Source organism: Syngnathus leptorhynchus, chromosome 2 (assembly GCF_054491065.1).
Source record: "Syngnathus leptorhynchus isolate UIUO chromosome 2, UIUO_Slep, whole genome shotgun sequence".
NCBI classification, from domain to species: domain Eukaryota; kingdom Metazoa; phylum Chordata; class Actinopteri; order Syngnathiformes; family Syngnathidae; genus Syngnathus; species Syngnathus leptorhynchus.
In genome coordinates, this window is record NC_141196.1 from 520,360 (window position 1) to 547,945 (window position 27,586).

General features: G+C 57.8%; 1 protein-coding gene across 5 annotated transcripts; it reads left to right on the forward strand.

Moving 5' to 3' along the window:
* On the forward strand, positions 1-27,586 carry svep1 (sushi, von Willebrand factor type A, EGF and pentraxin domain containing 1). 5 transcript variants are annotated; one of them, XM_085905085.1, is made up of 50 exons: positions 1-431; positions 1,793-2,354; positions 6,586-6,841; positions 6,902-7,078; positions 7,908-8,066; positions 8,139-8,318; positions 8,934-9,113; positions 9,487-9,681; positions 9,765-9,883; positions 9,957-10,086; positions 10,559-10,666; positions 11,669-11,800; positions 11,876-12,073; positions 12,154-12,275; positions 12,337-12,442; positions 12,516-12,677; positions 13,083-13,316; positions 13,377-13,538; positions 13,610-13,771; positions 14,184-14,345; positions 14,415-14,497; positions 14,570-14,666; positions 14,754-14,867; positions 14,988-15,101; positions 15,189-15,390; positions 15,466-15,623; positions 15,719-15,917; positions 16,063-16,238; positions 16,363-16,487; positions 16,565-16,694; positions 16,867-17,037; positions 17,123-17,296; positions 17,379-17,498; positions 17,665-17,841; positions 17,996-18,080; positions 18,432-18,623; positions 18,723-18,890; positions 19,206-19,878; positions 19,959-22,660; positions 22,888-23,122; positions 23,185-23,340; positions 24,143-24,206; positions 24,270-24,443; positions 24,845-25,021; positions 25,091-25,264; positions 25,792-25,962; positions 26,622-26,717; positions 26,912-27,007; positions 27,105-27,198; positions 27,266-27,586. In XM_085905085.1, the coding sequence occupies exons 2-50, from the start codon at positions 1,857-1,859 to the stop codon at positions 27,294-27,296; spliced, it is 10,770 nt and encodes a 3,589-aa protein (XP_085761211.1). In that variant the 5' UTR covers positions 1-431; positions 1,793-1,856; the 3' UTR covers positions 27,297-27,586. The 5 variants fall into 5 exon arrangements, with proteins under 5 accessions (XP_085761211.1, XP_085761215.1, XP_085761212.1 ...); XM_085905086.1 differs by lacking the exon at positions 1-431 and adding an exon at positions 1,341-1,580; XM_085905089.1 differs by lacking the exon at positions 1,793-2,354 and having other exon boundaries at positions 19-431.

Below are 27,586 nucleotides of genomic sequence, written 5' to 3' on the forward strand. Positions count from 1 at the left end.
ACCCAACTCTTCAATGTCACCTGAGAAATGAGTCCAAAAAAAAGAGGAAGGCAAGTCAAGTCAAGGCAAGGCAAGTCGAGTCGAGGCGCAAGTTAAGGTTCTTCTTTCATTTGAAATTCAGTCAGTGTTGGTGAGAAATGCTAACACATAGCGAGACAGAAGCCTGAGTCGAGGAATGTGGAATAGATCAAGTGGGACAAATCAAAGTTTCGGCTTACAGCTGGGACTTCCTGCTCCTTTGGCACCGCAGGGAGGGGCAGGGGATTGAATGTGTCTGTCTGTGTCCGTCTGTCTGTCTGTGTGTCTGTGTGTCTGTGTGTCTGTGTGCGTGCGTTGCTGAGGATGCGGCCGGCCCACTCCCGACACTCGACTCCGACCTAGCAAATGGGCTGGACAATACGAAGGCGCTTGGGAAAGGAGAAAGTTCCCACGTGAGCATTTGTTTTTCTCCGCCATGTCTGGCGTGCGTGAACGTCAGCATCTTGTTGAGGAGAGACAGCGCCTAATATTTGATACAGTATAAGCTACACAACAAACTGATGAAGAACTAGTCACAGACAAGTTCAACTATTTTAAAAAGACTAACGGTCATAACAATCGCAAGACAATTTGTCATTTTAGGATGGACACGTGTAGTCCATGCACAGTTTGTCTTGGCGCATGAAATGACGTGCCCGGCCGGCCGTGTGTGGCCCTCGGGCCTTGGGGTTTCGCGCCGTTGAAATGGACGCTGCTGAAGAATTCCTTCCACGTCAAAATGAGAACGAAATCTCAGGTGTGCTCATTTGACTGCAGTGGACTCTTGGGTGGGGGAGGGGCAGAGAGAGGTGGCCACCATGTTGCCCCGCCCCTATTTCCATCACTTCAATGTGGCAATTTTGGGTGAAGAATTGACGTTAAATTGAAACGTGCTCGTATTTTGGGTAAAAAAAAAAAAAATTGGGTCGCTTCTCATTTAACCATTTTGAGCATCCGCTGAAGGGGAAAAAAAATAAAAACCAAAACTTTTGGGGGAGGACAGAGAGGGACGAGCAATTTGGGAAGCTCTGACTTTCAACTTTGCCTCATGATCCCGTTGCGGTGCTCGGCGGCGCCGGCCGGCTGGCCCCGGCCGGCTGGCCCCGCTCTTCTCTTCTCCTCTTGGGGAATGTAGACAGTCCTGCACTTGAAGGGGGAGGTGAGACACAGCCAGCCAGCCAGCCAGCAAGAGAGAGAAAAAATGACTTCACCAGCCCCACGGCTGGACTGCCCCCTTTTCCCCCCTCAGCCTCTCTCTGCCTCTCAACTTTGGATTCCGCCCTCCTCCTGAAGGATTGTGGCTGGCTGGCTGGCTGGCTGGCTGGCGGAGAGCAAAGGAGCATTCAGAGCAAGGAGCGTCGCGCAGGAAGAGGCTCGCTCGCTCAGTCGGTCGGTCGGTCGGTCGGTCGGACGGCGCACCAGGAGCGGACTCCAAAGGATGGGCTTTGGGATTTAGCTTTTGCAGCAAAACAAGGGCAATCTGGCAGATGGAGCCAGCGGCGAGAAGCAAACGATGCTTTTAAGCTTCCGGGACGCAAATTGTGGCGCTCGAGAAGAATTAGGTACCAAAACAAATCTGAATGGGGGATTTTGCTGTCAAATAGTCTTTGGAGACTTTTGAAGGGGCGCAAACATCGGGAAACAATTTTGCTTTGGATGGGACAAGAAATGCCCACGACGGATCTGTGGCGCAAATGTGGAAATTGGTGAAAAAACAAGTCGGAGCGTTCATTTCTGGGGGGGGTTTGTGTGTGTGTGTGTGTCCTGTGCGCAGGACGCCTCGATCGCCTCTAAGTGCGCCTTGACCTCCGCAGAGACCTTCCTCAGAGCTCCTCACCATGTGGTGGCAAAGGTCCACGGCACCGTGGACTTGTTGCCTCCTGGTCCTGTGCGTGGCGGAGGTCCGGAGCGCCGCTCCGTCGCAGTCCCGCCAAACGGCGCCTTCGCCGTGGGCCGGCAACCTTTCGGAGAGCGCCGAGAGGAGAGTGGCGCGCCTCGGCGTGGCCTTCAAGCGCAACGTCCGGCAGCTCCGCGACAAGGGCGCCTGCCTGGACCTGGTCTTCCTGGTGGACGAGTCGTCCAGCGTGGGCGCCGGCAATTTCGGCAGCGAACTGCGCTTTGTGCGCAAGATGCTCTCCGACTTCCCCGTGACGGCGGAGAACACGCGCGTGGCCCTCGTCACCTTCTCGTCCAAGACCCACGTGCTGACGCGGGTGGACCACATCACGGACCCCAAGCCGCACCAGCACAAGTGCTCTCTCTTCAACAAGGAGATCCCGGCTATCAATTACCGAGGAGGGGGCACCTACACCAAAGGAGCCTTCCAGCGGGCCGCGGTGAGTCCAAAAGCCGTCCGTGACCGTGCCAGCTAGCGGCTTGCTATGTTAGCCCAGCAACGCTTAGCATTTGATCGGACCGGCCAGCCGCGGGAAACTGCGTGCCGACTACCCAGGCGGCCGCCGCCGCCGCTGAAAATGTGTACGACCGCCTGTAGGTGCCGCTAGATGGCGGCAAAGCACATCTTGTGTAGCACCAAGATGCCAAACTAATACTTTGATTGGCCGTAGTAGAAGAAGACTTCATGTTCAATTGGCTTCAGCACTTTCCCTATTCTCTAAATGCTACAGATCTCCAGATGGGAGGTTACCGTGCCATGTGTTAGCATAGCGACGAGAAGCGCGTTAGCATTGGAGCAACGGAACGTGCAGTGAAACGCTTGTCGGTTGCCATCGGAGGTTTTTCCGTTCAACCTGCTGTCCTGCTATATGTTAGCAGTGAGCGGCTTGCTATTTTGCTAGGTGTTAGCGTTGCAACTGTTAGCGTGTTAGCATTTGATCACGGCAATTGTTAGCGTGTTAGCGTTTGATCACGACAACTGTTAGCGTGTTAGCATTTGATCACTGCCACTGTTAGCATGTTAGCATTTGATCACGGCCGCTGTTAGCATGTTAGCATTTGATCACAGCTCATTAGAAATAGTCAGTGAAAAACTGCCATCGGTCTGCCGTGGCCCTTGTTTTTTTTTTCATTCGGTGTGTTTGCCATCTTAAGCGCTGCTCAAAGGTTAGCTTGTTTACGGTGAGTTGATGTGAGCAGCCTTACACGTGTCGGTGGTATGCGGCCGGCGCTGGCTGGATAAACACCTCACGTCTGCCAAAGGCGTTGGCGATAAACACGGCGTCAGAGCTGACTGCCATCAGCCAGCCTTCCGGCGGGCGCCTCACAGCTTGGCCCTCAGGAGGCGTGGGGACTTTGGTGGCGTATCACCTGGCGAAGCTGGGCTGGACTGATATCCTTCTCCAGGCCAGGCTAGGCCAGGCTTTCCCCCCCCCCCCCGCAAATTCAATCAATTGAATCCCCCTGCGAGCGAGCGAGTGAGCAAGCAAGGGTCCTGAAGCTTGCAGCCCAGGAAGTAGTAGCAAGTGGCACGTCCAGTTGGATAATCCCGTTTTTGCCGTTGTGTGGGAAAGCGGCCGGCAATTGATAATGACGTCATAATGCCAACAGGGCCAGCCATGCTTGTGTTTCTCGGGGGCTGGGATCCATTAAAGGAGGAAGACATTTTTCCGGCAGGCAGGCTCGCATGTCGAGACACGACTCTTTGGTCTCCGTCCGTCTGGTGTCTTGCTCATGTCTGACTTTTTTTTTTTTTTTTTTTGCTTAACTTGTGGAAAGAATGCAGACAGAAAATGACTGGACAGTATAGGGAATTCTTTTTCCCTCACCCGAGGAAACTTTGACATTTGAAGACAGCTTGTCTTTTTCCGTACTTGTCCTCGCGAGACCGCGCCGTCCGTCTCGCCTTCTTTTTTAGCGTCGGTGGGGGGAAAGTGAGTGGATGGAAAAAAGCTGGAGAGGTCAAGAAAGAATGTTTTTTTGTTTTCTTTGAATCTGGCTCAAGAGAGATGCTGGAATTCTTTGCGCTTTGCCAGCGCCGCAAGGTGGCCGGCCGCTTAGCGTCGGAGGCTAACAAGCGTGACTTTGGGAACCCTTTGACGCACGCCTCCGCACGGGAAACAGACGGCTCGCGTCAGCGCTTTAACAACTCTCAAGCGGCGCTAAAAATATCGATGGCCGTCGCGGGCCTCGCCAAGCCGCCGCAGGCAGGCCAAACGAATAACGCCACTCTCATTCCAGTGAGTCAGCACGATGGCTCTCTTTTCCGTCCGGACTGAAGACGGCGAGACCCGCGATGGTAATATTTGCGAGAGCACAGGCAGCAGAGGGTTTTTTTTTTTGGGGGGGGGGGGGGTGGGTGTCAAAAGTACACACACGCGCTGTACGTCAGGGTCAGGCCAAATGTTGGGCTAAACTTTGCCATTTAGTCATTTTGTCATATATCCACGACCAATGTGAATATAATTCAATGCTTTTGAAAACTCTGAACGAGTCATCGGTTACACGGATGATATCCCCAAAAGTTGGCGTTGAGATTTGTGTTCATAGCAGCATCGGGGAGCCCGTAGCTCCGCCCCCTGCTCAGAAAAAGGAGGGAGCGCATGGCGAGGTGCGCTCGAGTGTTTGACGTGTGAAAATGACGGAGCAGCCGCTCAATCCAATTGTTTGACAAATTCCCGCCCGCCGCCGCGGAAGGGATGCGCAATATTTTCCAGAAATTTGGCCCGACTTTCCAGCCCCCGAGCGTCTGGCGCAAAAGGACCCCGAGGCCTCCTCGTTCGTGACTGTTTCCATCATTTTAGACATCACCTTGCCATGTGTGGGTTTTTTTTTTTTCTTTTCCTGGAAACCCAAGCTTCACCTCAGAAGACGGCGGCAGAGCACCAATTTGATCCAAATGAAACACCAATGCGCCACAGTGTGCAGACAAAGCACTACTTTTGTCGAAACGTACACTCACATAGTTTTGACACCCAGATGGCGACAAAGCACTACTTTTGTCGGAACTTACTTTGACGGCAAAACGCCACGAGAGGGTGACAAAACACGTTGACGAGATGGCGGCAAAGCGCTACTTTTGTCCGACCGAAGTTCCGAGTCGTCCCCCCGGTGGCAAAGTAGCACTTCAATGGCTTTTGGCCCGAAGAGGTCAAACGCCCAATGGCGACCGTGTGGCATCGTTATAGAATGAAATGAGTCAAGTCGCTACTTCTGCTTCATCCGGTATTGGGTTGCCACGATCTTTGAATCGTATCCGCGGCGACTCGCAGACGGGTCAGGTCGGCCGAGGTCAACGGCCGCGAGGCCCCCTTTTGGCTCTGGCTCTCTTTTGGTGGAGTTGAGGAATCTGGCCCCCTCCGGCTTCCGTTGTCGTCGTTGCTGCGGCGCCATGGGTCACGCGTTGGACCACGTTGACGTGTCAGGAGACAGAGCTGAGCCGTTGTAATTATTGCCATTGAAGCGAGATATTAGCGTGGCCTAGCGACAGTGTCAAACACGTGCCCCCCCCCCGTGTTGTGTGTTGATGTTTGTTTACCCAAAGCGCGGCAAAATGAGCACACTGGCTTCCCAAATGAAGGCCCTTGAGATTTCCCACATGCAGCGAGCGGATGTTGTCAAATTGCTATTGTTGTTGTTTTTGGAGCAAAAAGTCCTGGGAGCGTTTTGATGTCGCCGTGCGGCTTGCTCTCGAGGCTCTCCGTCTGCATGCCTCCGAATCCCACGGTCCGCTATGTCGACGGCTCCTTATCTCTCACTTGCCCCGCCCCGCAGCATCATCACAACTAATGCACGGCAATCCAATTTGGAAGTTGGCTTCAAAGTTTGCATTCATTTTCATCATTCAAATGGAAAGCTTGATGATATGAAAGGAGAAAAAAAAAAAAAAGTGAAATTTGTAGCGATTTTTTTCCCCCTTTTTGGGGGGGGGGGATTGCTTTTATTTTGTGTCATCGTTTTTTTCCATTCCAAAAAAAAACCCTTTGAAACGCCAACTGGCGTCACTGCAACAAAAGGCTCATATTCTTCACAATTTTTCTGCAGACAAAAAAAAACAGAAAAGTAAAAGCACATGTTGGACAGAGATTCATCCTTGCCTTGGTGGGTTTTTTTTTTTTGTTTGAATACGCTTCAGCTGACGTCAACGTCGTTACTTGGCACCACCAAAATGAGTAGTAGTGACTTTTCCCGTTTTCCGGCTCCATCGGGCAGGCAGCGAGAGAGAATTTGAGCTGCTGGGACCCCCGAAAAAAGAAAAAAAAAAAGAGCGTCTAATTGTATGTTAGTTTGGGAAGCGGATCGGCGTCTGCTTTTGGAGCTAGAGAAATGGTGAGCGCTTGAGCCCGTTCTCCCGTTTTCCCTCCCGCTGAGGTCGGCGTTTGGAGCCGCCTGCGACCGAGGGCTGCTTTTAGTGGTCACGCGTGACGTCGGTCCATTTTCACGCCGCTCCTGTCCGTGTGGCTCCGGCCCGGTCCTGCCCGTGTGGCTCCGGCCCGGTCCTGCCCGTGTGGCTCCGGCCCGGTCCTGCCCGTGTGGCTCCGGCCCGGTCCTGCCCCGCATCAACATCGTTCAAGCGTGTCAAAGGAAGCTCGGAAGATGAAAAATGATTGAATTAAAAGCGGGAGCGTTTTTGCTTTGGTGTCACGTTTTTGTCTTTTTTTCTCACCGTAGCAAATCCTGCGTCACTCCCGAGCCAACGCCAGCAAGGTCATCTTCCTGATCACCGACGGCTACTCCAACGGCGGAGATCCTCGCCCCGTGGCGGCGGCCTTGAGGGAGCGCGGTGTGGAGATCTTCACGCTGGGCATCTGGCAGGGCAACATCCGGGAGCTGCACGACATGGCCTCGCAGCCCAAGGAGCAGCACTGCTACCTGCTGCACAACTTTGCCGAGTTTGAAGCGCTGGCTCGCCGCGCGCTGCACGAAGGTAATCCATCGCCAGCGCGCTTCCCCCGTCCGGACGGCCTTTGACGCCCGTATTCGCCAGATCTGCCCACCGGCAGCTACATCCAGGAGGACCCGTCCCGATGCTCGTCCTTGTGCCCGGCCGGCCGCGACTGCTGCGACGTGATGGCCAGCTGCAAGTGCGGCACGCACAGCGGCCGCTACGACTGCGTCTGCGAGAAGGGCTACTACGGGAAGGGGCTGCGGCACGAGTGCGCAGGTACCGAGTTGTTGGCTTTTTTAGACCGCGCACGGCGAGACGGACGAGTTTGGACCATCTGGAATGGGCCGACTCCATCAAATAAACCAGATGCTGACCGGGACCAGATGCGCGGGACATATTTTGCGTCGGTAACATCAAATTGTGAGATTGGCCGCCTTGCAATTAGACGCTTTGCGTGCAAGATAAGAGGCGGGTTCTAATTGCACGCTGCCTTTCCCGGCATGTACGCGGGGAGCCACCGAAATGACCCTCGCGGTCGCCGTGTTGGAAACCTTTTTTTTTTTTTTTTACCGAAAGGTCGCGAAAGGCTTCGTGCTTTGTTTTCCTTTTCCTTCTTTTTCACTCGCAAGCCTCGAGTTCAGCTCCGTGATTTACCATGAAAGATGGCTGCCGATGCATTTCTTCATTCTTTTCTCCTCGATCACTTCCTGGCACAACGAGCCCAGAAAGTCCAACGCGGCGGCGTGTCTGCAGCCTTGTCGGACTTTGGCCCTCAACCAAAGTAGCAGACTTCCTGTTGGCGGCCGGCGTTCAGCCTCTGAGCTCCAAATGAGTTGGAAGATGTCTGCTTGCTTGAGGGCCCGCCTACAAATTCCCCCCCCCCCCCCCCCCCCCCTCCCCTGGAGAGTTTTCCCCCAGCCTATTTTTCCAGAATGTGGAAATATGCGCGTGGGTGTGGAGTCGTACTGTTTACGAGTGACGATATGAAATTGTCCCCCCCCCCCCGAAAAAAGAAAAAAAAAATCCTGGTTTTCATCAAGTGCTTCTTAGCAGGAGGACAAGAGCTGATTTGATTTTGTGGATTGTTTTTTTGTTTGTTTTGCAGCATGCCCACCAGGCACCTACAAGCCGGAGGCAACGCCCGGAGGCTCCGGCACGTGCCTGCCGTGCCCGGACCGCCAGCACACGTCCCGGCCCGCCAGCACCTCGCTCGACGACTGCGTCTGCAAAGCGGGCTACCGGGCCGGCAACTTGACCTGCCGGGGTAATTGCAAACATGGCCGGGGCGTTGAAAAATCATCCTCACCGTATGCAAATGTGTTTGCTGACAACGCAGTGGTTCAGTGCCCGGCGCTGTCCCCTCCGCCAAACGGCTTCTTCATCCAGAACGTGTGCAACAACCACTACGACGCGGCCTGCGGCGTCAAATGCCAGCCGGGCTTCGACCTCCACGGCACGGGCATCCGGCTGTGCCGGGCCGATGCCACCTGGTCGGGCTCGCCCGCCTCCTGTCGCCGTGAGTAGCGACTCCCTTTCCAATCGTCTAGCTCGTGTTTTCTGTCAGCTTGACAAGGAACAGACAGACAGGCGTTTTCTTGGAGAGCCCTCCTCACCCTTTGCTGCTCAGACTTGAAATGCTTCACCCACCGTCGTCACGATATCGACAGAACGATTTGTGCTTCCTTTCCTTCACTGTCCTTAACTTTCCTTTCCTTTCCTTTCCTTTGCTCGGCTTTCCCTGAACTCGTTGACGCGCACGAGCCATAACATTCCTTCCCGACGGTGTGTCCTACCTCCTTTTTTAATTGCCCCCCCCGAACATCTGTGGAGCAGGAAGCGCTTCGAGCCCTCCTCATCTCCTCGGTTTGTCTTAAGATGTGTACCTGCTTCAAAGCGGCCAATCGCGGGCCTCGTACAAAGGAACAACCCCCGCGTTGATGAATTGAAGCGTCTCCTGATTGAATGCTGCTCTTTGTGACGTTGCCGCCCCAGCCACCGGGGGCAGTATGAGTCATGCATGCGGCGCAATCACGCAGGCGCAAGAAGAACAGAGCTTTTATTCCGTGACTTGTGCAAAAGGACAGCGGTAAGGAGGAGCGAGCGTCGGCTTAACATTCTTTTGTTTGGTCAGCACGCTCCTGCCCGCCGCTAGCCGAGCCGGCGCACGGCACGCTCAAGTGCAGCAACGGCGGCGCCTCCTACAGGGCCGAGTGCCAAGTGGACTGCCAGCGAGGCTACCGGGTGGAGGGGGAGCCCCGCGTCACCTGCCTGGCCACTTCCAGCTGGAGCGGGCCCCTCCCTCGCTGCGTGGGTAAGCCTTCCTTTGCTAATGGCCGTCAATTTTAGCGCCAATTGTGCTCAAAGGAATGATAACATAGGTCATCAATCGCGCTCCATCACCAATTGAACGCGGGGGGCTTCATTTCGACAAAACAAGTGCTTTGCCGCCATCTGGCTGCCAAGTCACGATGTCAGAATAAAAAGGGAAAGACAAAAGCCATGGCTTCGAGTGACCCATGACCAGAGCGGCCAAAAGTAGTGCTTGGCTGCCAACTTGCGGCATCTCGGTGTCAAGGAAGTGCGCGGAGAGGAGTCCGGGAGCCCGCCCGTTGTGGGCCACGCTCTAGTCTCGTTTTCAAATGAATGTGCTAAGGCGTCTGTCCGTTGGTCTGTCACCTGGCCAGAGAGGCGCTGTCCCCCCATCGGGCCCCTGATGAACATCCTGGTGTCGCCCCCCGCCTGCACCAAAAGGCCGGCGTCCCCGGGCTCCGCCTGCATGCTCACCTGTCGCCAGGGATACGCTCTCCACGGAAACAGAAAGGCGCTGTGTCTGGGCTCGGGCAACTGGAGCGCCAACGTCCACAAGGCGGCGTGCAAAGGTATTTTGCCATCCCCTCGGGTGCGTGCGTGCGCACGTGCCACGTGCGTACGTGCCACGCTTTTACCGCCCGCGCCTCTTCAGACGTGGAGCCGCCGCGCATCCAGTGCCCGGAGAGCATGGTGGCGGAGACGGACGAACGGCGCAGCACCGCTCACGTGACCTGGGACGCCCCCGTGGCCAGCGACAACTCCGGAGAGGAGGTCCGGTCACGTCTCGGCCGTGAGCGCCGCAGCGCCTTTTTGACTGTCTTCAAGCGTGCCGTTCCTCCTGTAGGTGGCGTTGCGGGTGAAACCCGTCTACGCTCCTCCGCAACTGCTCCCCCTCGGAACGGAGACCATCACCTACGCCGCCGCCGACCGCTCCGGGAATCGGGCCAACTGTTCCTTCACGGTCACTGTCGTCGGTGAGCGCAGAGCCGTGTCGAAATGAGCCGAGGGGGAGTTTCGTTTGGACAAAAATAGTGCTCTAGCGCCATCTTACTTGCGGTCCAAGAACCATGTCATTGAAACATACATATTGCTGTGCTGCCCCCTGCCGGCGAAGTTGAGGAAAGTTTCATTTTGATGTTCTGCCACCAGCTTTTGGAATCAAGGCATGAGCTTGTTTGCTGTTTTAAAGTCAAGGAACTCCCAACAGAAGTAGCGCTTGGCCGTCATGGCAATCGGCGGCCTCACAAAGTGTAATTACAGGCTCACATTTACAGAAAGCGTCGTCCCGTCTTAGTCATCCGTTCATCTCAGCAGGTGCAAAAAAAATAAAAAATCCCAGTAGGCAAACGGAAAAGCTTCCGTGAACATTTCCATATGTGGGGGTGTTTCATGGGAAACATGAGGTTGCGCTTAAGCCTCTGACAGCAGCCGTCCCTTTTTTTCTAGACACGGAGCCCCCGGTGATTGACAGGTGCCGCTCCCCGCCCGCGGTCCAGGCCACGGACGCCCAGACGGCGGTGGTTTGGGAGGAGCCGCAGTTTTCCGATAACTCGGGTATGTCTGGAGACCTCCTCCTCTTCTCCTCTCTGGTGATAGATAAAGCCCAAAAAGGGAGAGAGAGACGCTCTTTCTCGCCACGTTGACGCTTGCTTGTATTGTTGTTGTTGAAATATAAATATGTGGAAAAAACAACAACAGTATTTGACAAATGTCCATGTGAACGTCTTTTGTAGTGACGGCCGCTTTGAACAAATCAAGCTGCCCTGTCTCTCTCTCACTCATTCACGTCGAGTCGCCTTGCGACGACAAACTGGCTTTTTTTCGCTTCCTGTGTGGCAAAATGAAAAAAAAAATCTCTTCTCCTCAAAAATGGCTTCCAGTCGGTCATTTAATGCCAAAAAAACCCCCAAATCAACGCAAGTCAGTAGCGAAAGCGATTTCCGCAAGTGTAAATATTTGCACCTGATACGCCACAGTCCCCAAATTGTCCCTTGACGTCTGGCCCTCGGAGACCACTTGTCTGTAGCCCTGCCCGAATTATAGGCTCCACTGAGCGGATTCCCGCCAGGGCCGCGCAACCTCAGCCCAGCTCAGTTCTGGACGTCTGCGTTTGGTTTTTGCAGGCAGGCCCACACCCAAATGCCAGAACCAAATATAGCCGCCACTCGCCATACCTTGAGATAGATATCTGCCAATGGAGGCTGGCTGGCTGGCTGGCTGGCTGGCTGGCTGGCTGGCTGGCTGGCTGGCTGGCTGGCTGGCTGGCTGGCTGGCTGGCTGGCTGGCTGGCTGGCTGGCTGGCTGGCTGGCTGGCTGGCTGGCTGGCTGGCTGGCTGGCTGGCTGGCTGGCTAGCTGGCTGGCTAGCTGGCTGGCTAGCTGGCTGGCTAGCTGGCTGGCTAGCTGGCTGGCTAGCTGGCTGGCTGGCTGCTGGCTAGCTGGCTGGCTGGCTGCTGGCTGGCCGGCTGCTGTCTGTCTGTCTGTTTGTCTGTCTGATATCTCTTTACAAAAGAGGAGCGCCGCCGCAGCAGCTTTTGTTTGTTTTGGTTTTGTCGCAGGCGGGCGGCTGCGGGTAAGCAGGAGCCATTCTCCGGGTTGGCTCTTCCCGGTGGGCGAGACGCTGGTGCAGTACACGGCCAGCGACGCGGCGCAAAACAGCCGCACGTGCAACCTCACCGTCAGCGTGCGAGGTAAAGCGCCGAGCGAGCCGCCCGGCCGGCCGGCGCTGGGCCCAGCCACGCCAATGGCTGCGCGCGTGTGTCCAGGTAGCACCTGCGAGAGGCCCTACGTGCCCATGAACGGAGAATTCGTCTGCTCGGAGGAAGAGAACGCCGTCAACTGCACGCTGCGCTGCAAGCCGGGCTACAGTTTGACTCAGGACGCGGCGGCGGCGCGCAGCTACGTCTGCGCCCACGACGGCTTGTGGGAACCGCCCTACTCGCCCGACAGACCCGACTGCTCGGGTTGGTGGACGCCCGGCGGGCCCAAACAGGAGCCGGGGTCGGGCTCCCCGTTGAAATCTTTTCTTTGTTCACCTAACCAGTCAACCGGGTGGCTAACAACGGGCTGAAGCCGTTCGAGATGCTGTTCAAAGCTTCCCGCTGCGACGACGCCGACTTGGTCAAGTCGTTCGCCGGGGAGTTGAAATCCAAACTGCGAAGCATGGTGAGAAGCGCCAAGTACCCCACACACAAAGTCAAGGTTGACGTGTTTGCCGTCTCTGCAGCTCCCAAACATCTGCGGCGGTGACGACGTCACGTGCAAACTGGAGGTCATCCCGGATGGCAACTGTCTGGAGTACAACTACGACTACGAGAACGGATTCGCCATCGGTACGTCGGGCGAAAAGCGTTGCGGCTGGCGACGAGCGCCTTTCCTTTGTCTCTCTCTCTCTCTCTCCCTCAGTGGCGGGGGGTTGGGGTCCTCAGGGGGCTCAAGACTACGCCTACTCGGAGTCGGGCTCGGCCACGGGCGTCCGCCGGCCCGGCGGGAGGCGCAGCAAGAGGCACCGAAAGATCCGCGGCCCCACCCGGGACCAGAAGATCCAGATCTTTTTCAACATCACAGGTAGGAAGATGACGGATGACTTTACTTGTGAGCCAAGTGGCTCAAAATGAATCCACGTGCTTTTGATGCCATTTTTATATCTCGGACCACACAACAATGGTTTCATGTTTGAAAAACATTAGGATGAACCTTTTTGAAAAGGACAAAAAAAAATGTTAACATTGTGAACATCCATTACACAATTACACATTACACACACACACACGTGTGTGAGAAAAATGCCTGGAATATGAAAATATCAACTTTTTATTTTTGTCCAAAATGTCCAAAATGATCACTGAATTTGAGAAACAACATTATTTGGGGCTTGTGTTTGATTTCAAAAAACAACAACAAACACGCCTTGAAAAAAGCCATGGCCATGGCAACAATGAGGCGGGAAAAATGCTTTTGCCTTTCCACCAGCAAGCGTCCCTCTCCCGTTGTGGAGGAACGACTCGGCGGAGGTGGCCAATCAGAGGCGGCTCCTGCGAACCCTGGAGCAGCTGACCAATCGTCTGAAGCGCACGCTGGCCAGGCAGCCGCTGTCCGCCTTCCACGTGTCCTCCGAGATGATCCTGGCCGACACCCAGTCGCTGCAGAGCAGGAAGGCTTCGCTCTTCTGCCGGCCGGGCTCGGTGCTCAAAGGAAGGATGTGCGGTAGGTGGGTCGCCGTGGTGGCCGCCTCCGCCGCCGCCGCTGATGGCCCGTCCTTTGCAGTCCAGTGTCCGGTGGGAACCTTTTTCTCAATGGAGCATCACGAATGCGAGAGCTGCCGGCTGGGTTCCTACCAGGACCAAGAGGGTCAGCTGGAGTGCAAGTCTTGCCCCGAGGGCACTTCCACGGCCTACCTGCACTCGCGCAGCGTGGCTGAATGCAAAGGTGGGTGCCGCCGCCGCCGCCGCCGCCACCGACTTTGTGCTGACAAGCGGCCGGCCAAAACCTCTTTCCAGGCCAGTGCAAGCCCGGCAGTCACTCCGCCAACGGCTTGGAGATCTGCGAATCCTGCCCGCTGGGTCACTTTCAGCCCGCTTACGGCGCCAGGGAGTGTCTGCTCTGTCCCGACCGGACCTCCACTGTCACCCGGGGAGCGGTGGACCAGATGGAGTGCGGAGGTGACGTCCCGCTTTTCGTGGTCGGCCAGTGAAATTGGCCGCCGGGGTAGACGCCGCGTACCGACCGCTTCTTGAAACAAAAAAAATCATCATCGCGGGGCCCCGGGTAGACGTCGTGGGTAGACGTCGTGGGTAGATGTCGTGGGTAGACGTCGTGGGTAGACGTCGTGGGTAGACGTCGTGGGCAGACGTCGTGGGCAGACGTCGTGGGCAGACGTCGTGGGCAGACGTCGTGGGTAGACGTCGTGGGTAGACGTCGTGTACCGACCGGTCCTTGAAAAAAAACAAAACAACAAAATCATCATCTTTTAGTTGGAGTGCTTCCTTCCTTGACTCTTAGGTGGACTGAAATGACAGACTCTCCACGCTTGGCCAGATTTCTTTTCTCCTGATCGCTGCGTCTCCTCCACAGTTCCGTGCGCGGCGGGTCACTTCTCCCGAACCGGCCTGGTTCCCTGCTACGCCTGCCCCAGAGATTACTACCAGCCCGATCACGGCCGCTCGTATTGCCTGTCGTGCCCCTTCTACGGAACCACCACGGTTACCGGGGCGACCACCATCCAGCATTGCTCCAGTAAGCCTGGCACCTTTTTCGACTCGGCCGGCGCCGCTTGTCTCATTTATTTATTTTTTTTCTTTTCAGGTTTCGGCTCCAGCTTTCTTCCCAAAGAGGAGAGCGCGACGGCCGCGCCGGAGGTCATGGAGGACTACCAAGCCGGCAGCCAGGTGGGAGGAGCTTTTTATTTATTTTTTTTCCCCCCCACCCGGAGCCCGCTCCATTCTGGACTGTTTCTGCAGGTTTTCCACGAGTGTTTCCTGAATCCCTGTCAGAACAAGGGAACGTGCGAAGAGGTGGGAGCCGGCTACGTCTGCACGTGCACGCCCGGATTCACGGGTAAAGAAAGGAGAAGCTGGGAGCGGCTTCCGCTTGTTTTTTTTTTTTTTTTTTTCTTCTCCCGTCTTTGACTCCCTTCCCCGACAGGCGCTAAGTGCGAGGCAGACGTGGACGAGTGCGACTCGGCTCCGTGTCAGAACGGAGGCCTGTGTAAGGACGGCATGGGAGAATTCCAGTGTCAGTGCAAGGCGGGATATTTAGGTGGGTTCAAACGCTATGATTAATTCTTTTTTTTTTTTTAAATCATTCTCCGCAGTGAAGTCGAAATGGTGTGAAAAGAAATGTATCTCACGGCAACGATTGGATTTTTTTTCCCCCTAGGCTCTTTGTGCGAGGCGGAGGCCAACGAATGCCTCTCATCGCCGTGCCTGAACGAAGGCGTGTGTGTGGACGAGGTCAACCGATTCTCCTGCAGTTGCGCCGCCGGCTTCACAGGTACCTTGGATTTTTCGGACAAGCGACAGACGGCGGCGTTTTTCGTTTTGTTTTGTTTGCATTTGCCATCTCGCCCGGCTCGCGCAGGACCTCGCTGCCAATTGGAAATCAACGAGTGTCTGTCCGAGCCGTGCCAGAACGGCGGCGCCTGCGAGGACTTGACGGCCGGCTACGCTTGCCGGTGCGCCGCGGGCTTCTCGGGGGAGCGCTGCGAGGTGAACGTGGACGAGTGTAGCTCCGCCCCCTGTCTTAACGGCGCCAGCTGCGCGGACGGCGTGGCCGATTTCAGGTGATTGGCTTTCCGTCCTTTTCCCGCTGGGCTTTGTCACCCACGGTAGCTCGTTCCCTCCCTCCCGCTCTGCAGGTGCGAGTGCGCGGAGGGCTACACGGGTCGGCTTTGCGAAGTGGACGTGGACGAGTGCGAGCCCAACCCCTGCGCCAACGGGGCCAGCTGCCTGGATGCTCTGGGCTCGTACGCTTGCCGCTGCCTCCCCGGGTTCAACGGGAGCAGGTGTGAGACAGGTACTACGGGCCGGCTCGCCGCCAGTACGTCCCTGGGAGGGAGGAAGGGATGGCGACTTTAGTTTTTTTTTTTTTTTTTTCCCTTTCCCGGCCAGAAATGTCGGCGGCTTTCAACTTGGACTTTGAGGTGTCGGGCATCCACGGTTACGTGTTGATGGACGGCGTGATGCCGGCGCTCTCCGAGATCACGTGCACCTTCTGGATGAAGTCGTCGGACACCACCAATTACGGCACGCCCGTCTCCTACGCCGTGGAGGGCAGCGACAACGCCTTTCTGCTCATAGACTACAACGGGTCGGTCGAGCGGAGCGGGACTCACTCACTCACTCACTCACTCACTCACTCACTCACTCACTCACTCACTCACTCACTCACTCACTCACTCTCGGATTGCGCGTGAGGACCGGCCAATAAAACTAGCGTACGGAAAACCTGGCAGGTGGGTCCTGTACGTGAACGGAAAGGAGCGAATTACCGACTGCCCGCCGGTGAACACGGGCGGCTGGTACCACATCGGCGTCTCCTGGCGGAGCTGGGACGGCGACTGGAGGATCTACATCGACGGCAAGCCCTCGGACGGAGGCAAAGGCCTGTCGGTCGGCGCCACTATCCCAGGTGTAGTGCTATCCTCTGAACGCACGGCTACGCTTGGCTCCTCCCGCCCCGCCCCGACACGCCACGCTCGCTCGGTCGAGGCGCCTCGCTGGTTAACGGCTGAAGCTCAACCCTGGGCCCGTAGGTGGAGGGGCGCTGGTATTGGGTCAGGACCAAGACCAGAGAGGCCAGGGCTTCAACCCGGTGGAATCCTTCGTCGGCTCCATCAGCCAGCTCAACATCTGGGATCGCGTCCTCACGCCCCAACAGGTCCGTACGCGACCCGGACCGGATTTTCACCTCGGCCGTGGTCGTGACACGCTTTGCGCTTCCCACTTGTTGTGAAGATTAAGGTCCTGGCCAGCAGCTGCCCCGCCTCCCACGTCACTCACCGAGGGAATGTTCTGGCCTGGCCCGACTTTCTCAATGGAGCCCTGGGCCGAGTCAAAGTGAACCTCAGCAGCATCTTCTGCGCCGGTAAGTGCGCGTGGGGCCGATGGATGCATGGATGGATGGATGCATGGATGGATGGATGGATGGATGGATGGATGGATGGATGGATGGATGGATGGATGGATGGATGACGGACAGATCAATCCATCCATCCATCCATCCATCACTCGTGTTCCCTACGGGTGTTTGTCTGCAGACTGCCCGCAGCTGGAGATGGCTGCGCCGCACCTTCACGCCTCCACGATGGAGGTGAGTCCCGGCGCTCAGGTTCAGCTCTCGTGCGATCCCGGCTTCTACCTGGTGGGGGAGCCGCTTCTCCAGTGCCAAAATCAAGGAGAGTGGAGCCACCCTCTTCCCAGCTGTGAACGTAAAGAAATGCCCAAAGCCTCGTCCTGTCCGGGAATTTGGTGGGATAAGCGATGGCTACCGCGTCTGCCGTCCTTCTCCGACAGGCGTAACCTGCGGCCCCCCTCGGCCCCTGGCTAACGGCGAGTTTCGGGGCGACGACTTCCACGCCGGCGGCTCGGTGGTCTACCGCTGCCAGCCGGGCTTTTACCTGCTGGGGGACGCCAAGGTGCACTGCTCCAACAGCGGCAAGTGGGGAGGAAATCCCCCGGCGTGTCTCGGTAGCTCGCCTCGCCTCACCTGGCCTCACCTCGGAGCACGGCGCACGCAGCATGTGTACGTGGTCCCTTGTGTGCATTTCAGACGTGGACGAGTGCGCCCTCGGATCCGACTGCGACCATCACGCCAGCTGTCGGAACACGGACGGCTCGTACACGTGCACCTGCGTCCGCCCGTACAGCGGCGACGGCAAGAACTGCACAGGTCAGATCTCCCTCAACTGATTTCTTTGTGTGTGTGTGGGGGGGGGGGGAGCAGTGCTTTAGCGCCGTCTTGTGGCGGCAGCTGTAGGCAATTGTAAAATGTGCTTGAGGATTGTTTTTGTCAGGGAGCAAAAGTGAATTTGTTTTCCTCTAACCGGGCGGGGCAGAGCCCGTCAAGTGCGAGCAACCCGGCGAACCTGACTTTGGCCACAGAGAGGGCAACGACTTCCTGATGGGCAGTCAAGTGGTTTTCCACTGCCAGAGCGGCTACCAATTGATGGGCGCGGCTCAACTGCGGTGCCTGGAGACGGGAAGCTGGGACGGCCCCGTTCCGTACTGCCGAGGTGAGGCGGGCAAATGCCACGGTCAGGCGGGCTTCCTTCCTTCCTTCCTTCCTTCTTTCTTTCTTTCTTTCTTTCTTTCTTTCTTTCTTTCTTTCTTTCTTTCTTTCTTTCTTTCTTTCTTTCTTTCCCATCTGACTTTGCATTCCTCCTCCAGCCCAATCTTGCCCGGCGCCATCTGTTCCAGAGAATTCCATCATGAAGGGAAGCAACTTCACCTATGGAAGCAAGGTGACTTTCAGGTAGCCCACCCATGTTGTTTTTTGGTTTTCTTTTTCATTTTCTCCGCCACCACAAACCCTTTGTGAATCGTCACTCCTTCTCAAAGGGGAAGTCAAGAAAAATCCCTAGCTAGCCATTTTATCTCCATCTCAGCCGTTCGACCCATCACGGCTCAGCTTCAGAAAAGCGGTGAGCCGTGATTGGTTGTGACCTGGCAACCGTGACGTCAGCAACTTACCGCGCAAACTCAACACGAAGCGCACGGAACGTACGATGACAAAGTCGACCTCGTCCGTCCACCAACGTGAAGTCGCGGCCGGCCCCGACGGGATGCGCCGACGTTGACGTGCGCGTCTCCACTTTGCTTCCAGCTGTATGGCGGGTTTCATCCCTCAAAGCCCCTACGAGGTCCAGTGTCTTTCCAGTCTGGTGTGGAGCGGGACGCCCCCCGCCTGCCATCCCGTGTCCTGCGGGGCGCCGCCCATCGTCCGCAACGCCTACTACACCCTCACCGCCGACACGTACAAGTCGATAGTGTCGTACGCCTGCGCCGAGGGCTTCAGGTAGCTGCCGAAACGGCATCGGCGCACCTCAAGGGGCATTTGATTTTTTCAAAGACGTGCGTGCGTGCGTGCGTGCGTGCGTGCGGTGTTTGGGCAAAGGTCGCAGGGCCCCGTGGAAGTGACCTGCCAAGACACGGGCGAGTGGAGTCGGCCCCACCCCCGCTGCGTCAGCGTCCTGTGCGGCGACCCCCCGGCCCTGCCAGACGCCGTGACCAGAGGAGAGAACTATGAGCCGGGGAATAAGGTGCACTATGTCTGCAAGGAAGGGTAAATGAGACCAAAAAGCCACGACGCGTCTTGTCGGCCGGCCCGAGGCTTAAGCCCCCGGAGCCTCCGTCCGCTTGGCGGTCGACTAAAGCAGAGCGCGGCAAAGTGCTTTTTGGATTTGCAGAGCAAAGTTTTGCTTTCTTTGGGTCAGGAGCGAGCCCACTGCGCTGCCCACGCCTCGGGCCGGCCGGCCGGCCGCGGCCGATTCCGCACTAGCTCCCTCTGCCCCTTTTTGTCAGTTTGCGGCCAATTCCACAATAGCTCCCCTCTCCCCTTTTGTTTGTCTGTCTGTCTGTCGGTCCGTCTCCCCCGCAGCTACACCATGATCGGCTCCGGGACCAGGGAGTGTCTGGCAAACGGCGGCTGGAGCGAGAGCTCGGCTCAGTGCGTGCCTCGCTCCTGCGGGCCCCCGCCCGCCGTGGACCACGCCGAGCCCTACGAGAGCCACCAGCTGTTCGGGGACACGGCCAATTATTACTGCACCGACGGCTACGCGGCGGCGGGCAACAACTCCAAGATGGTGTGTAACGCTCAGGGCGTGTGGGCGCCCCCCGACGGAGAGGAGCCCCCCCGCTGCGTGGCCAACTTCTGCCTGCGCCCGCCGGAGCTCCCCCACGCCATTTTGGACTCGCTGGGCAAAAGCAGGTACGCCAGCCACTCGGAGGTGAGCTACAAGTGCCAGGAGGGCTTTGTGCTCAACGACACCACGGCGACGCTGCGCTGCCTCCCGGGAGGGGAGTGGGCGGCGCAGCCGGCGGGCTGCCTGCCCGTGCGCTGCTCTCAGCCCGACGCCATCCATCGCGGCTACGTCAGCGGAAGCGACTACGCTTTCGGGGCCGTGGTGGCCTACAGCTGCGATAAGGGCTTCCTGATCCGAGGGGAGAAGAGACGGACCTGCAGAGCCGACGGGGAGTGGGCCGGAGCATTGCCCGTCTGCGTTCCCGTGTCCTGCTCGCCGCCTCCGCCGCTCAAAAACGGCTACGTCCAGGTCAGCGCCCGCCGGATCTTTTTCTTCCGACCAACCGAGATCTTGTTTGCGACCACTCGCTCCTCTTTCCTCCTCCAAAGGTCCGCGGTCGGTTCACCTTCAACAGCAAGGTGATCTACGCCTGCAACGCCGGCTACAAACTGCTGGGTCGTCCGGAGCGACTTTGCCAGGCCAACCGCCAGTGGTCCGACAACGACCCGCCCGCCTGCGTCCTCTTGACCTGCGCCCCCCCTCCCCAAATTGCGCGCGGGCGCTACGCGGGCAGCGACTTCCAGGTGGGCCGCAAAGTGGAGTACTCGTGCGACGAGGGCTACGAGCTGGCGGGCGACGCCGTCTGGACCTGTCTCAAGTACGGCCGGTGGGACAAGTCCAGGCGTCCGCGCTGCTCCCCCGTGCGCTGTCCGGAGCCGCAGCTGGAGGAGAACCACCTGCTGCTGAAGAGCCTGGACTCGGAGACGGGAACGGTGGAGTTATCCTGCGAGGACGGCTACGTGCTGCGGGGGCCGCGGGTCCTCCGCTGCTCGCCCTCCCGGGAGTGGAACGACACCTTCCCGCTGTGCGAGCGGGTGCTCTGCGGCCCTCCTCCTGACGTGGCCTTCGGGGCTCCTTCCTCTTCCTCGCCGTCGCCGCCTTTTCCCTTCGCCTCGGCCGTGAGCTACAAATGCGTGGACGGCTTCACCTTGCGGAAAGAGGACTCCGTGTCCTGTCTGTCCAGCGGCGAGTGGAGTCGCCCGTACCCGGAGTGCGTTCCCGTCGAGTGCCCCCAGCCCGTGGACGTTTCCGACGGCACGGTGGACGTTCAGGGTCTGATGTACCTCAGCAAGGCGCTGTACGGCTGCAAGAGCGGATACCGCTTAGCGGGCAACGCCACGCTCCTGTGCGGGGAGAAGGGACTTTGGGTGGGAGGCGTGCCTTCCTGCCGCCCCGTGGAATGCTCGCCTCCCAAACAGATCGCCAACGGGAAAGTCACGTTCACCAAACTGCAGTTTGGCCACAGCGTGGCCTACTCCTGCCGCCGCGGTTACCGCCTCCGAGGCCCGGAAACTCTGGAGTGCCTCGCCAGCGGGGAGTGGAGCGGCGAGCCGTCCGCGTGCGTGCAAATATCCTGCGCCCCTCCCCGGCCCGTCCAAAACGGCTTCGTGGAAGGCCAGGATCACGGTTTCGGTGTCACCATCTTCTACAGCTGCTTCCCCGGCTTCCGGTTGATGGGGCAGGACCACCTGACGTGCGAGGAGTTTGGCTGGTCCAGCGACGCCCCCGTCTGCGTGCCCTCCGACTGCGGCCTGCCCCCTCACATCGACTTTGGGGACTACGTCAGGGTCGCCCAGGCGGGGGGGGGCTCCCCGGAAGACCTGAGCTTTCTCCACGGGGCCACCGTCGACTATCGATGTCACAAAGGCTACGACCTCACCAGCGCCACCAGGCTGGCGTGCCAGGAAGACGGGAGCTGGAACGGGACGGCGCCCTCCTGCGTCCCGGCCGAATGCGTGACGCCCCCGAGCCCCGAGCACGGCCGCGTCAACGTGACGGACACGTCCCGAGGCAGCATGGTCGCCTACGCCTGCGAGGAAGGCTATCGGCTGGAGGGAGCGGCGGTCAGGCGCTGCTTGTCGGGTCAGCTGTGGACCGAGGACGCCCCGCTGTGCCGCCCCGTGTCGTGCGGAGACCCGGGGCCCGTCGCCAACGGCGCCGCTCGCGGGGGCGCCTTCGTCTACCCCCGAGTCCTGCGCTATACGTGCGATCCCGGCTTCCTCCTGGAGGGCCACGATAGCATCGCCTGTCAGGCTGATGGGAAATGGAACGGACGCAAACCGACGTGCCGGTCGGTGTCTTGCGGCCCTCCCGACCTCGCCGCCGATATCACCTTCGAAGGCGACGACTTTGCCTACGGCGCCGAGATCCGACTCGGCTGTAAGCCCGGCTTCCTCCTTCGAGGCGAGTCGCTCAGTGTTTGTCAAGCTGACGGCAGCTGGAGCCACCGCTCTCTCAGCTGCCTCCCCCCCGCCCACTGCCAGAAGCCCTCCCCGATAGCCCACGGCCGAATGGTGGGCTCCGACTTTGCCCCGGACGCCGAGGTCAAGTACGAGTGCGACCCGGGGTACGCCGCGGTCGGCCGGCCGACGCGTCGCTGTCGCTCCGACGGGCTGTGGGACGAACCGGCGCCGCGCTGCGAGCCCGTCGGCTGCGATCCGCCCGAGGACATCAGCCACGGCTTCCCGAACGGCTCCACCTTCAACCGCGGCGACGTGGTGGAGTACGTCTGCTTTGAAGGTTACGTGGCGGTCGGGGACCCCGTCCTGCGCTGCTCGGCCGAAGGCGTCTGGATTGGCGGCGTGCCCCGCTGTCAGCCCTGCGTCTGCGCCCTCCCGCTCTTGAAATTCGGGGCGGTTCTGGGCCGCCGGCGCGCCTGCGGCGACCGGGTGGACTTCCGCTGCGACGAGGGCTACGCGCTGCTGGGTCCGGCTCACGCCGTGTGCGAGGAGGGAGGTCTGTGGAGCCCCGGCGTGCCCGTGTGCGGCCGCGGCAGGTGCGCCGTCGCCCCGCCCGCCGTTGCCAACGGCGTTCTGCTGGGCGCCAGCGCCGCCTTCCCGGACACGGTGGTGTACAGGTGCAGGCCCGGCTACCGGCCCAGGGGTTTGCCGCACCTCTCGTGCGGCAGAGACGGTAAATGGGCCGAGCCCAGGATCCGCTGCGAGCCCGTGGGCTGCGGAGAACCTCCCGCCGTTGCTCATTCTCGAGTGGAAGGAGGGGCCTTTACCTTCCCCAACCGCGTCACCTACAGGTAAACTGCCGCCAAGCAAAACTCTCGCACGCACACACACACGGCCAACAGCATGCAGTTTGGACAATACGGTATTTCTTCTTTGGATGAGCCTAGCTAGCCGATTGGCAAAAAGGTTTCCACCAGATGGCGGCAAAACACCAGACCAGATGCTCGCTAGGGTGGCACCGATACAGGTTGGGATGATCGAAAATCAATCAATGGTCTTTGGCTGAATGTTTTCACAGGTGCGAGGATGGCTACGAGCCGGCCACAGCCACAGCGACTCTCTCCTGCCTCAGCGACGGCACTTGGTCCAAAGGCGGCGTCCGTTGCCGCCCCGTCCCCTGCCGCCTCCCCGCCAATCACTCCGTCCCCCACCTGGCCATCGCCGGACAGGAGCTCACTCCCGTCGGGGGCACGCTCGCCCTCTCCTGCCGGGCCGGCTTCTCCCTGCGAGGCTCGCCGCTCGCCCAATGTCAGGTAGCAAACGTGCAAGTCCCGCGCCGGGCCGGACGGCTCGTGATCTTCTCTTTTGCACAAAGATGGGCGGAAGCTGGTCCCCGAGCATCGCGTCGGCTCGGTGCGAGCCGGCGGCGTGCGACGCGCCGCCTCCTCTGGCCGACGGTGTCCGCGAGGGGGACAGCTACAACTACGGAGACGTCGTCACGTACTCGTGCCTGCCCGGTTTTGAGATCCAGGTTTGTGTACGAGCGTCGGCGTTCTCCCGCTTGGTTGCTTAGACCGAGTGGCAAAACACAAGAGGTTTTCATCAGCAGCACCTCACCTGATGGATTTCGGGCCTGACTTCCTTCCCTGAATATCCATCGGACCTTTTGAAGTGAGGCTGTAATGCACTTTCACTTTCGGCCCCCTGCAGTGACGTCGTCCAATTGCAGCAAGTCACGTGATTTCCCCGCAGCTCTCATCGTTATGCTGAGCACGCAGAGCCATTTGATAAGAGACTTCCTTCCCTCTCGCGCCGTATCGATCTTATTGCAACATGAAGTGTATCAACTCAAAGCCTGGGGGCCAGTTACGGCCCGCCACATCGTTGCCCGTCAAGACAAATTGTGCATCGACTTCATGTGTCAATACTCAAATTTCAAATTGTCTTGACTTCAAAAAAAAAAAAAATAGAGATATTGCTCAATTTTGATTACCATGCATCTTTTGAAAAATATTTCTGCCGTTTTTACTGGTTTCTGATTTCAAACACTTATTGGTCAGTTTGTTGTGTCCATATATCATATGTGGCGTTGACAGTCAGAGCGGCCCTCCCAGGGAAACTATGACACCAATGCGACAAAAACCAGTTTGACACCAATGCGGCCTGCGACAAAAACCAGTTTGACACCCCTGGTATAAACCAATAATATGAGTCCCGACGTTTCAGGCGAGTCTCGGGACGTCACCGTTGAAGAAATCAACCAAATTGCCCTCTTTGTGACATTGGTACCAGGAGCACCTGGGTGACTTTGACTTTAATCACGTCTTCCACAGGGGGACTCTGTCCAGACCTGCCAGGCGGACCAAACTTGGAGCGGTACTCCACCGGCCTGCATCGGTAAGTCTGCAGAGACGAGCCTCGTGGTGGCCCGGTGTTTGTTGATGCGTGGTCTCCCCCCAGCGCGCTCCTGCGGGCCTCCCCCGACCGTCAGGAACGCCACGGTGCGAGCCACGGGAGAAACGTACCTGCACAACGCCAGCTTCGCGTGCCACGCCGGCCTGCGGCTGCTCGGCCCCTCCACGCTCGTCTGTCTGGCCGACGGCACCTGGAGCCTGCCCGTGCCTTCCTGCGAAGGTGAGCGACATCGGCGCACAATTTCTCTGGTGCCCAACCGAATCTGGAGGCGCTCAGCTCACTCGTTGAAGCCAAGGCCTCTGTTTTTCCACGAGTAGCTCTTGAGTGGATTCGCCGGCTTTTGATCCATCCATTTGTATCAGCGCAGAGCCTACGGGAGGGCTGCGCCGCTGCGGGCGCGCTCGCAGCACATTTCGCACGTGCCCGTTGGAAGTGGCTCCTTTCATTCCCGTGCTGCCAAATTGACTCGAGGCACGGATGCGCTGTCTGTGAAAATAGAGTCCAGTGGCGTCGGTCTGGCCCGGCCCGGCCCGGCGCGGCCCGGCCCGGAGACTTTATCCCGCCCGCCGTCGTCGAGGTTGGAGAACGGCGATGAGCGTGATGCGATTGTGTGATTTCAGCGGCTCGGGGCTGCGAGGGCCCCGAACGGATGCTTCACGGCAAAGTTCAAGAACACAACCTGATCACCGGACGCGCTTTGGCCTTCGCCTGTGACCAAGGCTACAGCCTGGTGGGAGATGCCCTGGTCATGTGCATGGGGGGCAACACCTGGAGCTCCGCCTTCCCCGCTTGCCAGCGTGAGAAAGCAGGCAGCCGGCGACGGACAAATGGCCAGCGCAAATGTTAAGCTCTCCTTTGTTTTGCAGCCAAAGCGTGCCCGACGCCTCCCGGCTGGAAGGACGGCCGCGCCGAGGGCCGCAAGTTCTACGTGGGTCAGGCGGTGCGGGTCAACTGCCCGAAAGGCCAGCAGCCGAGAGGGGACGGCGCCATCACGTGCAGGCCGGACCAGACCTGGAGCACCCCCAGTTCTGTGTGTGAAAGTACGTCCACCGCTTCTACCTCACCTAGCACACACACACACGCACTGAAATGAATCGTTTTGGCCGCTGTTCTATCTTCCCAAATTGTTGCGCTATGAATCATTTCATATTTTGACTGAATATGTCACCGGCTCGACCCATCCGAAATGAATCCTCTGAATATGTCAGGAAAGCTGACTAGCGTAGCAAATACAGTGAACCCCCGCTTCCTGGCGCAAAAGTAGTCCTTTGGCGCCAACGTTGGAGTGAATTGCCCGGTTTCAAGTCGTGAAGCCCCAAAGCTGAGAGCCCAAAAAAACATTTGATCCAGGCTCATCTTTTGAGAAATATTGCTGCCCAAAGGAAATCGAAAAAGGGCTGAGACCCCGGTCTTTTTTGGCTATCCTCACTGTGCCGACGCTTTGATGCCAACCAATTGAGTCCAATGAGCCGCTTCCATAGCAACCATTGTCACCTTCTCCTTTGGTGGAGCTCAAGTGCCAAAGCGCGTCTCGGCTGTAGCGAGTAACCGCTGGGCTGTTGTACAGGGGTCTCCTGTGGCCCCCCCCTCCACGTGGCCCACGGCCTGGTTCGAGGGGCGGTCTTCCAGTTCGGGGACGTGGCCGCGTACTCGTGTTTTGGCGGCTACGCCATGGAGGGCGTCGGAAGGAGCCGCTGTCTGGAGAATGGCAGTTGGACGCCGCCTCCCACCTGCAGAGGTAGGGGGAGGGGGGGGGAGCTAGGTTTGTGTGTGTGTATGGGTACTCCTCAAAACTTGAAAAATGTGTCAGTGTGCGAAGAGTGCTTGCTTCAAGTGGATAATTTGGCACCAGATGAACTTTTTTCACATCTTTTTTGTATTATCAAAAACACATAACACATCCAACAAACGTTTCGAAGCACCAAGATGATTTGCCTAAAGTCTGTTAGCTTCATGCTAACATATTAAGTGAAACCTCGTAGGCAGGTTACGGTCATTATAAAATATCGTAAAAACTCTTCCTGACGCCCCTCCACCTCGATATTCTGATGCAATTGCAATAACAAAGTAATCCAATAAAAGTCTAAGTCGATAAAAGCAATATTAATGAGCGACTCCCATAAATGAGCAGTGTTGCAATCTGGCAAGGGTTCACTGTGCTCTGCTGTGCTGTGCTGTGTTGTGTTGTGTTGTGTTGTGTTGTGTTGTGCTGTGTTGTGGGAGTGGCAGTCATTCTGCAAGTCAGCCTGACAATTGCGCACCTTTCATTCCCTCCCTCCCTCCCGCACCCTTCACAAACAACAATTTCAACATGTTTTGTGGCAGCTCGTATGAAAATGAGTTGCGCTCCAGCACGCGTTCTCACCTGTGTGAAATGTGTGTGTGTGTGTGTGTCAGCTGTGTGTTGGCTGCCCTGCCAGAATGGAGGCGTGTGTCAAAGGCCCAACACTTGCGCCTGCCCGGAAGGATGGATGGGGCGACTCTGCGAGGAGCGTGAGTAGCTGAGTCATTCCCGATAAGGCCCATTTCTCACACACACACACACACACACACACACGCACACACCTTTTGCAATCCGGAGGGGGAAATGTTGATTTGTTCAGGACGGACGGCTTCTCTGGAATGTAGTCAAACAAGAAGCTAGTCACGTCACGTCTTTGTCCCTCCCTCCCTCCCTCTTTGAGCAGCCATCTGCATCTTGCCGTGCTTGAACGGAGGGCGCTGCGTGGCTCCCTACCAGTGCGAGTGTCCCGCCGGGTGGACGGGCACCCGGTGCCACAGCGGTGAGTGAGCAGGGCAGGGCAGGGCCCGCGGGAAGCCCGCGACGGCCGGCATCACGCCGACGCCTTCTCATTTCTCGTCTGGCGTGTGCTTCGGCAGCCGCGTGTTTGTCGCCTTGTCTGAACGGAGGCCGGTGCATCAGGCCCAACCGCTGTCACTGCAGTCCGGGGTGGAGCGGGCACGACTGCTCCAGGTAAGCTTTGGCGGTGCAGAGCCACGGCAAAGCAGATCCTAAAAGATTTTCCCCTCTGTCGTTGAAGGAAACGGAGGTCGGGATACTATCACTTCTAAACGTTTCTCTGGCCCCTGTTTGGAGGGGACTTCCTGACAAAGCGAGAACCCATTTGTAATATAAAGCTGTATTTTTTTTCCTATCAAGAAACAACAGTATACGCTGCTATATATAGACACACAAACACACACTTGTACAAATGATGGATGTGTTTGTCCGGTCTAGGAAACAAACTTTTTTTTTTTTAATTGAATGAAAGCATAAATGGCTGTTATTTGCTTTTGCCACACTTGGTAGGTGTGATGCATTTGTGAGTCCCAAGTTCCCATTGATTAAATCCACAGCGAAA

Coding starts and splice junctions, on each gene's coding strand:
- svep1 (XM_085905085.1), top strand. CDS start 1,857: ATGTGGTGGCAAAGGTCCACGGCACCGTGGACTTGTTGCCTCCTGGTC. Junction 10,087..10,558: donor CTTCACGGTCACTGTCGTCG/GTGAGCGCAGAG, acceptor CTTTTTTTCTAG/ACACGGAGCCCCCGGTGATT. Junction 27,008..27,104: donor GGGCACCCGGTGCCACAGCG/GTGAGTGAGCAG, acceptor GTGCTTCGGCAG/CCGCGTGTTTGTCGCCTTGT.